General features: G+C 36.1%; 1 protein-coding gene across 1 annotated transcript in view; it reads left to right on the top strand.

Moving 5' to 3' along the window:
* Nucleotides 1–769: 769 nt before the first annotated feature.
* CDH7 (cadherin 7) overlaps nt 770–14,930 on the top strand; it is a 107,112-nt gene continuing 92,951 nt past the window's right edge. Inside the window, exon 1 of the mRNA XM_045790371.2 lies at nt 770–1,156. Within this exon, the coding sequence (XP_045646327.1) occupies nt 947–1,156 (210 nt within the window). The 5' untranslated portion in view covers nt 770–946. The remainder of the gene's footprint in view (nt 1,157–14,930) is intronic.

Here is a 14,930-nt window from a genome sequence, read left to right as displayed (position 1 = left end):
GCAAATACAGTTGAGCTTTCACGCCTCCCTAGTGATCTATTCAATTCCATAAATATTCAGGGAAGAAGGCCCTACTAAGCACAAGCCAAGCTGTAAGACGTTCAATAAATATTTGTGCTGTAGCGTGACCTAACGTGCTACACAGCAGACATGACAATAGGTTTGAAGGGTGGAAAATGGAAACTACTGAGCTTTGCAGCTGATCACAATCAAATCAGAACACATCAAAACAGCTGGTGTTCTGTGACTCAGAATCAATCAACCGGTTTTGAATCACCTCATACTTCTTTATTTCTCTTTACAGTTTCACAGAAGAGATTTAAACCAGCATATGTCCTTCCCATTTGGTTAAATCCCTGCTTTGAGCTGCTTTGCTTTCATATTCTAATACCAATGAATGAAACTGACTGTAATATAAAAGAAAAAATAATAAAGGCTAGCATTAAAATGATTTTTTAACTGATGTCGCTCCATTTGTATTAAGTAAACCATATGCTCAAATAGAATGCCTAGAAGAAATACAAAGTTTTAAGGTTGTGTTATGGAATGAGGATAATTCTGCATCAGCAGTATTTATGTGATTTATAAATGTAGCAACAGTTAGTGTAAAGGTATAAGTTTATAATTAATAATTTAATGATTATGCAAATAATGATATCTTGGGAAAATCAATAGTAAGTTAGTAAATGAAAGTTGAAAGTTATGATGTGTTTTGGTTTCTGACACTAGCTCTTCTTTTTGTTCTGCTAGGCACCTATTACACCATTCTTTGGCGAAGGTTATTCAGCAGTGGTGACCCCTTGCAATCGAACACTCTACAAATTATTATCTCTGGACTCCCAGCTGACACCCTGCCGGAGGCAAGAGCTACTAAGCCAACTGGAACTGTGCCTTTTCTCTTGTCAAGGTTTTTTTCTTACACAGGAAAAAGAAAGAAAAAAAAAAGATGAAGTTGGGCAAAGTGGAGTTCTGCCATTTTCTGCAGCTAATAGCGCTTTTCCTGTGTTTCTCTGGGATGAGTCAAGCAGAGCTCTCCAGGTCCGGCTCAAAGCCCTATTTCCAATCAGGGAGGTCCCGGACCAAGCGCAGCTGGGTGTGGAATCAGTTCTTTGTGCTGGAGGAATACATGGGTTCAGACCCACTCTATGTAGGAAAGGTAGGGCATTTGGCCTTTCAAAGTCACAAATCGTTATTGTGAATGTCTGTGGTTGGATGGAGAACTGCTATTTTTGCTTTGGGGATGGAAACCATAAACTATGACTCCTGTGCAATAGTTGATGAAGTTTTCGGCATTAGCCGCTCTGAAATTATAGTCCAGGTTGTTATCCATACACTGAAGCCATACCTTAGGGAGTGATGTTTATTTCCAGAAACAGAGGAGGAGTCTACAGATGCCTGGTTTACCATGATTGTGGCACACTAGTAAAATGTTTATTTCCAAAATTAGAACAAGAATGTTCACTAGTCAATGAAGAGTAGTGGGTGCTTATAGGCGGTTGGGTTTTTAGCCGCTTTTTTGGGGGGGGGGAGTACTCTATAATGATGCACATACTAACTTTATGCTTATATATCCTTTTCTGATACTTGCCATTTAAAGACTACAAAGTGAAGTTATTGAGCCTGTTGTCCCTCAGTTAGGAGCAGTTCTAACCCACTTTTTCTTAGTGGTGGTCTTGTTTTGATGGATCTATTGTTTTGTTTTGTTAGATTTTCCTTTTGGTTAAAAATGAATGGGAACAGAAGACAGTTTTTAATTGATATCAGACGAAAAGTCGCCAGTTTGTGGTGCGTGTTTGGGGGCCAAGTGGTAGCCAAATTGGGAGTCTTTTTTTCTGCAGTTTCTTTCTGACTGAATATTTAGGCAGAGGATTTCCATTCAAGTGCTTTCTGAACTGAAGGGCCCTTCGAGAGAGCATGGTCCTCTCTTCCTCATATCATGTTCCCAGTCTCTAATTACTGCAGGTTTGCTGATGTAAAGATTTCCTAAACTTCTGAGTTTGATGCCAAGTACTGGTAAAGAGTTTCTAAGTAGCACCTGCCGGCAAGATATGCGTACGTCTGCATTTCTGCTCCTTACTTGGCCAGGGTTACGCGTCTCTTTCTGATAAAATGAAGGACCCCAAACTGACGTGAACTTTCCACTTTGAATGACTGAGGAAGAATCTTTGCTATTTATTCCACAGGTCATTGTTTCATTTGAACACATCTTAAGAGTGAAAAATCTGGTTTTTGTCGATGGGTATCTACATAAGTCAAAGTAATCTTTATTATTATATTCCTTTGATGCGTCTATATTTTACAAATACCGACTGATACTGTATTGTAAAGAAAGAGGACCTGAACAAGTTAGGAGTTTCTAGGTATGTGGATTAGGACTTTTTTGTGGCGCGGTGGTAGCATTTTTCTGCCCTAAGAAAGGATATGTAAGTACACGAGGGGTTTTGTTCATCTATTTCTTAGAGCCATCGTACCTTTATCAATAGTGCCGTGACATAGACTGTGCATTTACTGCAGCTCTCTTTCAATCTCTCTCATTCATTTTCTTGTCAACAAAGTGAGAGCGATAATCATTATGCCGTGTTATTGACCAGGAAGCTGGCCCTTAATTTCATTCATTTTTAATGCATATTTAACAGATTTATCAAACTTTTTTCAGTAGATAGGTATATAATATTCAACGAATTCATGAAGAGTCAGTAGTTATTAGGTGAAATCACACTTTTATGGGAATGTAAATTTTTCTAAAGGCAACTGAAATATTCCCGTTAATTTAGTTTTAAGTAGAGTTGCCCGGATGAGGTTGACATTTTGAAATAAACATAATTTAAAATTTTAAAAACACCCTTGTTTTAAATTTTAAAATTTTCACATCTTAATTGAGAACGCTTACATCGAAATAATCCCTGGAAGGCCATTTAGAATTACAAAAATGCATACCCCTAGGTGACTTAAATTCCAAATGCATATAAAGCTACTGAGAAATGCTATTGTTATTTTTCTAAGAGAAATGGTGTGGTTTCTTGATTAGTAAAAGAGATATTCTGTGCTTTCCTTTCAATTAATCAGAGACCATCGCTTAGCGATTTTATGTGACGGGAAACAAGTTTGTGCTTATCTCTTGGCAGGCTGTATATTGGAAGTTCAATACTGTCATTCATAATAAGAGGATGTCCAGGATGGTAAATAGGTTAAAAACAGAACAAAACCAAAAACAAAGCCTTGATTGACAGAAACAGACAAGTCCAGAAAAAGGACAATAAAATAATTTGAGATGGAAAGGGAATTTGTAGACACAGAAAGCTTCAAAGGAGCAATTTACATTTGCTGGGAAGGAGGTGGCAGAGAATTTGAATATTTTAGATTGTATATATGAGATGATGAAATGATTCTCCTTAGGTTGGCGGTCTGAATAAATAGTTATAATAATGACTTTGACCTCAGTACATTTTCGATCACTTGGGTTATGTAGAATAAATATATTTTCCTTTTTTTTTTTTAATTGAGGGAGGTAATGGCTATGACCAAAAGTTTTCATAAGACCTGGAAAATGAAAAAAAAAATTGTAGATGAGGATGTGGGAAAATGGAGAGGCAGACGTTCATGGGAAGAAAAGAAGGAATGCAATCATTACTTTTTACAGGCATGTATTTAAACCTATACTAATTAGATGGTAGGACTCTTAGTTTTCCAGACAAAATCCTGTTACTTGATTTGGAAATATAGTGTCCTTGATAAACTTGATAGCTTAATTTGATCACATAATGGATATTACAGTGTCTGTTAAATGGACTGAAGTTTCATTGTGGACTCTACCACCTCCTACTAGTTGTAGAATTTGGGTTAAATTATGGGATATTAATAAAATTTAGCTTCCTCATCTCTAAAATGGGAACGATGATACCTATAATTGAAGTCTCTCTCTGAGAATAAATGAGATCAAAATAATTGGAACATGCATTCATTTAACCTAGACATTCTGTTTATCTACTTTACTATATATTGTTTATAAAATGACCGCATATGGATGATCTGCTGTGTTTTATGTCCAGTGTTGTATTTGTGATCCTTCAGGTGAAAACAAGAATTATTTTGTGTACTAAGTAGTATTTAAACTTATTGCAGTTATTTAGAATGGTCTGTGTTGGGTGTGCTTGGGCATACAGCATATTTTTATATTTGTATATGATTAGACTATGGCAAAAATATGATTAGGAAGCAGGTGATTCTATCTTGAATTCTAATGTCAGAGAATTTTTTAACTGTAATTTTTAAGACCTTTGAATTTAGAGATCATATTTATGGCTGGCAGGCAACACGATCAGTAATGACTCTGCAGTAAATAAAATATGGTCTTTAGGACATTGAGGATACTGAGGTCAGAAGATGCTGAGACCTTATTATTGTAGCCAATTTACAGGGTTTATCTAACATAAGAAGTCAAGATCAAAGCAGAACAGTCTGTTGAAGGGGACCAGGAGGTCTTCTAGAACCCTCACCGAGAGACCTTCATAGTATGCACTTCTGGGCTGTGTTAGAATCTGACATTTCTCATTAGCACCCCACCTTATTCTTGTGATACCAACTAATAAACTGCTGAATCTAAATGTATAGACTTTAGGAAATAATCACTAGACTTCACTGTGGCAGAACTTTTTTTTTTTTATTGAGGCATAATTGACATAGAACATTGTTCTAGTTGTAGGCATACAACATAATGGTTCAATATTTGTGTGTATCGTGAAATGTTCACTACAATAAGCCTAGGCAACATCTGTCACCTTACACTTACATTTTTACAATTTTATTTTTTCTTGCGATGAGAACTTATCTCTTCTCTTAGGAATTTTCAGATATGCGGTAGAAGATTATGAACTATAGTCGCCATGCTTAATAGACTTAAAGAGTAATAGTGCACCATTCCCTAAGAGTATTTCTTAATTACCGTCATGCCTGTTTTCTTGTCCTTTCACAGGGAGAATGAGGTGGAAGGTCCTTTCTTTTCCCCCTGTGACTTAATGCCTCCTGAATTGGCTGCTTGAAGTACATAGGAAGTAGCAGTTCTAGCCATCTCATTGCATCACAATGCGCTTTTCTAGATTAGTCTTCTCCTCACTTTTCCTCACTTAATGTTCTCCAACCATCTGACCAAAAAAAAAAAAAAAAAAAAAAATGTCTACAGAACCACAGGGCCTCTGTTCCAGGTATTAAGTGTTTTTCATCTCTCCTACCATAATGGGCTGCCGGCCGATCCCTGCGCTCTGGGCTGTTACTTTCACTGAAATGTGTGTTTCATGCCTCTTCCTAGCTTCTCCAGCTGTTAACATCACTCTTGCATTTTCTGCTACTCCACTTTCTTCCCTCCTCATTCAGGGAGAATTTATACCTGTTACTCCAGTCGAAATCAAATGTATAGAAATGCACTGTGGGATTCACTCTGCTTTAAATCTAAGCTTGCTGGGGGGGAAAAAAAAAAGCTTGCTGGAAAGTGTTGGTGAGCATTTTCGGTGCATTTAATTACACCTCAGCAATATCTCCTACCAAGAGATTCTCTGTCTCCTGATAACTGAAGCTATGCTCAGTGTTCCAGAAAAGAAAATTTCTTCATTTTTAAAAAAGATTTTATTTATTTATGAGAGATAGAGAAAGAGAGAAGGAACATGAGTGGGGGGAGGGGCAAAAGGAGAGGGAGAAGCATGCTACCCACTGAGCAGGGAGCCCAATACGGGACTTGATCCCAGGACCCTGGGATCACGACCAGAGCCAAAGGCAGATCCTTAACTGACTGAGCCACCCAGGTGCCCCGAGAAATTTTCATCTTGAAAATCGGTTGTGTTTAAAAATTGAATATTGAGTTAAGTTCCTTAACTAGGTAAATTTATATTAAATACACAAAAAGAAAATAATCACAAATATTAATTACTTAGGGAGGAGAATGTTCATCATGGTAACATTTCTATTTTGTAGATTTGGGAGGGGAAAATGCAAAAGTGTCCCCCAAATATGTAGATTACTTAAAGTTGGCTCCAGTCTTAGAAGAAAGCAAATAGTTTGTTTTCCTTCTGTTTATATGGAAAACCCATTTTCATACTATTTTTATAACCAGAGTGAATTAAGAAGACCCTTGTTCTTTTTGTTTCTTTACTGATAGAAATGTGGAACTCTTGAGGCTTCGAAAGGAATTTGCACGTGGATCAGTTCTATGGGATACCAAGAAGTTCAGATTTTTAGAAATACTCCTTTGGCAGTTATTTTTAGTTCTTATAATACTCCAGCGTGACTATAAAGTATTGAGTGCATTTTCTTCACACAAAATCAATAACTCAGAGTCTTTGTTTATTTCCTTTAAACTATGATGGAAATAAAACATGTCAGATTTTGCCGCTAAAATGAAAAAAAACCCTACTATTAATTCAGTTTGCTCATTTTCTCTTCAAAGTTATCTTAGGTTAGAAATGAAGGTTATAATTACCGAAGGCTTTATCAGGTGACTACACAGCTTATGATGGGGAAGAGGGAGCTTACAGGTATCAGCCTAATTACAGTCAAACTAGATAGTCTAGATTAGCTCTAACTTTTCTGATTATGTTGATCAAAGTCATTTTTAAATGACTGTCATCTTTAACATGTGTTTTTGTTTGTACATATTTTACTTGTCATACATCTGGTTGTGGGAAAAGCAAGAATTAAAATAACGTTCCTTGTATAGCATTATGTTTTCACATCGTATGCATGCTCTGTTTTTAAGTGCAAAAGACAAGAGATAACCTAAAATGATGATATCGGGCCTTTCTGTAGTAAGTGCACTGTAATTGTTTGACAAGCTTTATATGCAGGGCTCATTGGTACAGTCACAGAAATTGCAGCAGTCTCTGTAACTCACCAAGATAAATGACAGATGAATAGCAGGACAGTCACCGAGCCTTTGCTGGTTCAAGCATATATAGATAAGAACCATATTGGAAGAAATTTCATCCTAATCATTTTGCATTGATTATCTGTCATAGTGATTATGATCAGCAGGGAGAAACCATAGTTTGTAGAAATATGCTTAACGTTATATCCCCCAAATTCTCTTTAGCATGCTTTAAAGCTGTTTTGTGTTCTCTCCCTTTCTTTTCTCTCTCTTTTCTTCTCCAAATACTTATCAAGGACCTATTCTGTGATAGGTATTGTGCTAGATAGGAGAGTTTAAGAAGCAAACAAACAAAACCCCTTTTTCCTTCATAAAATTTAATCTGTTTGATAAGCCAAGCAGGTACCCAGATGGCATTGGGAAGTAGTAAATTCTACAGGTTATCTACAGCTGTGGAGGTGGGAAAGACAGAGGAACTCATTCATGGATCCATGAACAAATGCTTGTATGAGGATACCTGTCATACCTCTGTGATTTCATAATCCTTTTATGCAATCTTCAAATCAAAGCAAAAAAATCACTTTCTTTGACAGTAGAACAGAGTCTTTTAAAACTGTATTGGGGGAAACGTTATGTAGTAGAAGTATCAGTAAATAGAAACCCGAGGTTATACTTACAAGTTTCTCATTTTGAGCAATGCTCGAAAGCATAATAAAATTTTATCCTCACCTTGGAAAATGGAGATCAAGGAGGTAAACATTTAAGACATTTTATTTTTAAATAATTTCAGACTTCCAAAAAGTTGCTAAGTACTGTTCCCAAACGCAGCTTCTCCGAATGTTAGTATCGTTACATGATGACACCTGCTATTTAAACCAGGAAATGAACGTTGGTATAATACTATTTATTCATCAACAAATTGTATTCAGCATTTTCCATTTGTTACAATACTTCTTCTGATAGGAGCCTACCCAGGATCACATCTTCCATTTATCTTGTCTCCTTAGTCTTGTCCAGTCTGGGATAGTTCTTCGGTCTTTCATTGTCATTCTTGACCATTTGATAGCGTGTTTTACAATCTGGCTTAGTTTCATGTTTCTTCCTAATGGAGACATTTTAGGTGATGTCGTTTTGCCAAGGATGGCACAGAAGGGATGCTGTGCCCTTCCCGGTGCGTTCTGTCAGGAGATACAGATGTTGATATATTCATTAGCGGTGATATTGACTTTGGTCGCTTGGTTAAGGTGGTGTCTGCTAGATTCTTCTGAAAATACATGTGAATGTTTTGAAATCTTGAAGGAGGTATAAAACTAAGCTGTCACTGTGAATTGGAATAAATACTACAACTCATTTGAAGGCGGGCTTATTGACTGATGGTCCATTGTCCATTTTTAGAGGTGAGGGAGTGGATTCATCTGAAACGTGGTTCAAGTTTAAATCTATAATACCATCAGGTAATGTTCATAATTTTATATAGTAATTGATCTTATTTCTCAAAAGCACATCAATTTAGTATGTTTCAGGGAAATTGATTTTTTTTGAACCAGGCAATAATCTCTACAGTCCAGGATTCCAAGAAGATGTTTACTGGTATAGAGTTACAACAAGAGCTTTTTCCTCCATTGTTTAGAAAATATAATGAACCATTTTACACTGGAAGGTGTGCCAAAAATTCTTAAACCTCATAATTGTACATAAACATTGTTTTAGAAAATAATAGATACTCAGAGTTCACTAATGTAGAGTAGCTCAAGAGAATGCAATCGAATGTCGTACATTTTAATATAGTCACAGGAGAATTGAAATCTAAACAATGAATAGAATTATATTTAATGTTTGAAAAGATTCAGTAATGACAACTTCTCCTAATGATCCCTTTTAGAGGCTATAAAATTTCTGTTTCGTGGTCAATGCTGATTAAATCTTCAGAGTTAGAAAAGAGCCATTCTCCTATTAGAAATGAGGTTATTGATACATTTGGAAGTAAAATAAGTAGAGTAAGGGAACAATCATTAGAGCTATAATTCAGAAGAGTTAGGAAACAAATCTGGATGCTTATGTCAATTCTGAGAAGTAAATTTCTGGAAAAATGTTAATAAGGTGTTTTAGGTCTCCAAAAATATTTTGTTTTCTTGCAAAATATCAGATTCCATTGTGTTACTGCTAAGCTCTTCTAACATGGGTTTTGAAACCTTTACCTTTAAAATGGCATGTATTCAAGAAGGAACAAATACATATACATGCTCTCAAATCATCTCATACTACTTACTAAAATTTAACAAGTCTTGAAACTGAATATGGTTAAAATAATAAGCAGTGGTAATAATGCAGAGATTAAATGGTGTTTAGCCAGGACACGGAAATATTAAAAATGAACCGTAGAACCGAAAATTTCAGAATAGGGTGTGCAAAAAAGAACAAACTATTGAGAGTCTGGGAAGAAAGTATTTAGGACTTTCATTCCATTTTTTAAAAACTGTCATCCTTAAAAATTCTCACCTTTGGTATATGAAATATACAATATACTTAAGGAGTTTTAACTGATAAAAGTACCCTTTCAAACAAGTGGGATGACCAATAGCCCATCCCAGAGGGAGATATAAAAGAGATAAAGGAGTTTTGTAACTAACTGGCCCTACCCTGCAGTGCAGTATTCTATTGAGTTGGTGTGGGCCCATGGAGCATTTGTTAGGTAGGCCTGGAGCAAGATAGGCTCCAAAGTCAGTGGAGCTTACTATTTCAGTATAAGGGAAGGTCTGAACACATCCCAATAAGTGGCATCTGGAGAAAAGGAAATGGCCAGGAAAATACTCATGTTGGACTCAGCCAGCCTTAGGTCTTCTTGGGCCAAAAGCCTGGGAGTTATCTTTAGAGCTGTCACTACACAAGCAAAAGAGCAAACGAGAGAGACATGGAGCCCAAAAGATATGTGTGTGTGTTGGGGTAGGAGTACGGGAACAAGATAGAACCGTGAGGCCATCTACGTTTCTAGCCAAGTTAGAATCCTTGTCTTCTGTAAGATAAATGCAGAAGACGAATTTCTCAGGATGGGGCTGTGTTACCGGAATGGTAATTACAAGAACCAAAATGATAAACATGATTGCAGCAAGTTTTGTGTGTAAACAGTGTGCAATTATCTGATAAGAATGCTTCCCTTAGAATATTTACTTATCTTCTTAGTTAAAATGCTGACATGTTTTAAGGTATTTAACTGAAAACACACAATCAAGATTTGGACAACACATACATAATGCTCAACAGATGTGAGTTTGAAAGATTTGTGATGATCACTGGTGAAATTAGTCAAACCCTACTTAAATTAGATTTTTCTGATTTGTGAGTCATTTAAGGGTCCACACTGGAGCAGCATGTGTGTGGAGAGTAAAAGATTACACATTCTGCACTTGGTTGGAAATGAAGGAGAAATAAAAGTCAGCATTTTCCTTTTCATAACATATTTGAGAAACTCAGTTCTGTATCTCACACCCACTCTATCCTTGACAGAGTTTATATAATTTTCTCCACTGAATCATAACAGAGCTGAATTTAGGCGGCTAACTAATTTTGCTTATTCAGGAGAAGCAGATACTGGTGAGTTATGGCATTGGGATTCAGTGTAATTCTATATAAGAAAAGTGAGGCTATCAACAGTTAAGAATGATTGCTAAGGAATGAGGTGAGGAATAGCACATGGCTGTAGCACATGCACAGAGCTTACTTGTCATGCTAGTCCCACATGGAGTCTATAAAGAGATAAAGAACCACATCTAAAATAAAGTAACTCGAATTGTACAGCAGATACCCAACCTTGGAAACGTGCTTTCTATGAAGATAGTATCAAATGATGGGATGATATTATAAAGCTTGACACTGAAATTAGAAATACAAGCTTTACTGCCAAGGATAAGTTATCTTTTTGGTTGATCATTATTAACATTGCAAATAGACTTTTACCTGTGCCATGACAGCTATGTTCAGTGAATTTGGGAGAGCAGTTGTGGAGTGTAATGATCTGAAACAAGACTGTTTTTCCCATCGATTCGTGCATTTGTTGGAAACGTGAGTCCACTTGATGGTGGAAAATATATACAAATGAATGAGGACTCGGGGTTAGGGTCAGAAGGAGGTGTGGTGCATTCTGTATCAGATCCAATTAAGATTTCACAGTGGAATTTATGATGAAAAACATAGGGAATTAATATCCCAATTATTAATCTCTTGTAATACATGTATTTTTTAGTGCTACTCTCTTCACGCTCTCTGTGGTTTCTGACTATGTTTAAGTTTGATTCTTCTGTAAACTCTGGGCACACTGACGAAATCTAGTTTTTCACAGTGCCTCATTTTTAACTTTCTACCCAGAGCTGAAGGATGTGTGGGAGAAACTGAAGCTTTAAGGAGGAAGGAGTTGAAGCTACTTCAGAGGATAGCTCTTTTTATTATTTTTTCAAGCAATGACCTCTCTTGGAATTTAGCAAAAACAAATTTTGTGCAATTTTGTTTATGAAATATGCATTATCACAAAGATTTTTTTTTTGCAAATCACGTTTCCTTAATGATGAAATCTAATCTGTAAATATCAAATATTTTCATCAAAAAGAAAATATATTCTTTTTAAAAAACTTAATATTAGAGCCACCTGAGCTTTAAAGGTCATTCACTATAATCTCTTTCTGAATTGAGAAATTCTTATGCAGTATCTCTGATGGGTGGTCAGGTAGCCCCAGGTCTGTTTTAGTTGGGGGAGAAATGGTGGTGGAAACACACGTTACAGTCATGTGAGCTGGGTTTGAGGACTGGCTCCACCACTTGAGAATGGTGTGACTTTGAGCAAATAACTTATTTTCTCATCCATTCACTTATAAAATAGGAACAACAATACTAACCTCACAAGGTTGACGTAGCATAAAAAGAAAGAATTAATATGAAAGCATGAGGTATGAAAATGAGAGAATGTATATCCAAAAGTGATTGAGCTTCCTGAGGAAAGAGGTCTTGTCCACTACAAACTTGGTGCCTGGATGAACTGGATTGGCAGCTGTTAAATGCACAGGGAGCTCACAGAACTGGGATGCACTGGAAATGTGGTGAGAAGAGCTTTAGGACAACAAATAATAGTTTTAGGACAACTCTTATTTTTAGGAACTTGAATTATATTTGGGTATTAAAATATTTGAAGGCAGAGGCACCTGGGCGGCTCAGTCAGTTAAGCATCTGACTCCAGGTTTCAGCTCAGGTCATGATCTCAAGGTTCTGGGACAGAGCCCCGCATCAAGTTCTATACTCACTGGGGATTCTGCTCAAGATTCTCTCTCTTCCTCTGTCCCTCCCCCTACTTGCACTCATTCTCTCTCTGTCTCTCAAATAAATAAATAAATAAATAAATCTTTAAGAAAATAAAATATTTGAAGGCACGTATTTTGCACCCCCCAATTTTAAATAATGCTTGAAAAGATTAAGTAAAATTATCTCAAGCATTTATGACATGATTTCCAGAATTTTCCTCATACTTAGCTCTGCTTGTTTCTTTGTCTCAAAATATGACAATCAGGATTAAACTTGACCAATTTATAACTGATTCAGTCATTTCAAAACAAGAAAAATTGAGATTTTTATTTCCCTCGGGATAAATTCTGCTGTTAACACAAGCCATGACTACATTACTTATTATTGCTAGTATTGTTATTAACATTATTATCATCTCCTGAAGAAAACAATGCAAAAAAATTGAGGTTTGAAACTAAATCTATATAATCGTAAAGTAGTGAATATGCAAAAGGAAGTTGTAATAAAATTGAATGTTAACTGGGAAAGCCAAAATTGCTCTCTCCAAATATTGTTTTCCTCAGAAAAATGTTAAAGGGGAAGGTAACTCTTCTTCCAGAGCACCCTGTGAAAACTTCCTCACAGATGCCCATATTGGCTTTCTCGTACCCTTCCCTTCAGGTGTCTCTGCATTCGTCCTTGGTTTTATAAGTTAAAGCAATCTCTTTCATAAATTCCAGGCAGAGACAGCCTATTGCATCGTTGATGCTCCCCACAGCTATGGGGCCAGGACTTGGGATTTTTTAAAACAATCTGTAGTCTAAGGAGAAAACAAAGATAAACCTACACAGGATTCATCGCATTGTCATACTTTGTGACCACAGACAGTCCTTTAAATTACCTCTCCTTATTCTTTTACCTATCATGAGGGGATAGATAGAGTCAAAACCTCCAATGGGTGATATCTGTTTAAGTGCTTTGAAATATATACATTATTAAACTTGGAAGTTATTTCTGATGGGAAGAATACTTACTAGTTATATTTATAAAATATTAGGGTAGGAACAGAATTTGCAACTCATGTTTTTTTTTTGGTTTTTTTTTTTTGGTGATTATTGAAGAGTAATACCTTGACACGTACCATTAAAAATGCTTTCAGGATTTGGCTGTTGTTTTAAATATCATACACTCAGGATCAAATCAGATTTAAAATTACATAAGACAACTTTTCAAACCACGCGTTTGCAGGTAGGGCAGAGCACACACACGCGCACACAGAGGATTGCTTTATTCTCAAACACTTTCCAAATCCAGAAAGCTAATGACATCTTTGCGAGTTTCCAAGGAGCCAGGAGATTCCAGTATCATTAGGATTCTACTGAGTAACAGTGATGCTTAATAGAACTAGATAAATGAGATCGCTTGTTAATTTCTGCTATTTTTTTTCCCAAGACTGTAGCTTAGGTCTGAACTTCATTTTTATTCGGTCTGAAGTTTGGCTCAAACCTATTACTTGGGTTTACCTGTTCTATACCCATTGAGTTCTGATTTCAGAAACTGAATTTGACTAATTCATTTTAGTTCTGAAAATGGAACTATTTTTAAGTATCTCCAGCCTAAGGATTGAGAATTAGTGCTGTTTGCAGAACATTTTTGGAGTAGTAAAATTCTGACACTTTGAGAGAACCTCTTGATATAGTTTGAATATTTGTATAAACAGGTATTTTTTCTCTTTATGTCATTCGATAAATAACGAGAAACCAAATAGTGTACAATTCTAATAGTTTCACCAAAGCACAAGGGGTGGGACAGAGAGTGTTCATATTGGGAAATACTGCCAGCTTTTAGGAATTGCCATTGCAAAGGAGTCTGTTCGGGCAGGCAGGTGTTCTAGAATATAATTAAAGAGAACTTGGAGAAAGAAGGCCAGGAGGTTATTTTTCCCTTTTTTTATAAATTAAAAAAAAAATGAAAGACAAGATATTGAAGTAAATCGTCCAAAGACTATGTGATACAAAGGGAGAAGGGTGTCCTTAAATACAGTTCTACAATATAAAGCTGAGGAAATGCTTCTGTAGCTAAGTATTTTTTTCATATACAAAAATAATCATGTCTGTTCACTACATCCGAATGAAAGCCATGTGAGGTTTAGGGCAAATTCTATAGAATTTGACCATGAAAAACCTCAAGGTTTCTAGATAAAATGAATGCTAAACCCACCCAAGAGCTCATAGGAGGCTTATTGTATGATGTTTGCAGTGAGGCTAGCTTATAGGTGAAAAGAAACACTTCTCAGGCTGGAGAAAATGTGTCCATTCAGATGAATAAGTTTATGTTTTATCCATCCAAATACAGGCATCTAGATCACTGGAGAGAATAAATATCCTGGCTTCACAAAGTCTTCACTACAGATTGACCCCATACCTTAGGGTAATTTCTTTTTTCTTTATCCCCTGCCATACATGATGTGAGAATTTGAATAAATCATACCCTGTTCCGAAACGCCACCAGAATATAACAAGTATTCAACTTAAAAATAAGTACATAAAGCATGACACGTTAATGTAAAAACAGACGTACACAAGACTATTCAAGTGTCCCTTTTGTTGGGTTTGTAACAGTGTCTGCTTAGAGAAACAATTCTTTACTCATGTTTGTTTTACTTTCGATTATATCTCATTGAAAGGTGTCATCAGCCATTCAGTGATTTTAATCAGTATTTTTCAGGGAGTCAATGACTTTTCCTTTGTATTTACTTTATGCTAATCTACAATAAAATGCTATAGCTAAGTGTTTATCATTTTTATCCATC

The sequence above is a fragment of the Ursus americanus genome, chromosome 19 (assembly GCF_024610735.1).
Source record: "Ursus americanus isolate L20-20 chromosome 19, mUrsAme1.1.p, whole genome shotgun sequence".
Taxonomy (NCBI): domain Eukaryota; kingdom Metazoa; phylum Chordata; class Mammalia; order Carnivora; family Ursidae; genus Ursus; species Ursus americanus.
The sequence above is the reverse complement of the archived record's forward strand: the minus strand, read 5'-3'. Positions and strand labels throughout refer to the sequence as shown.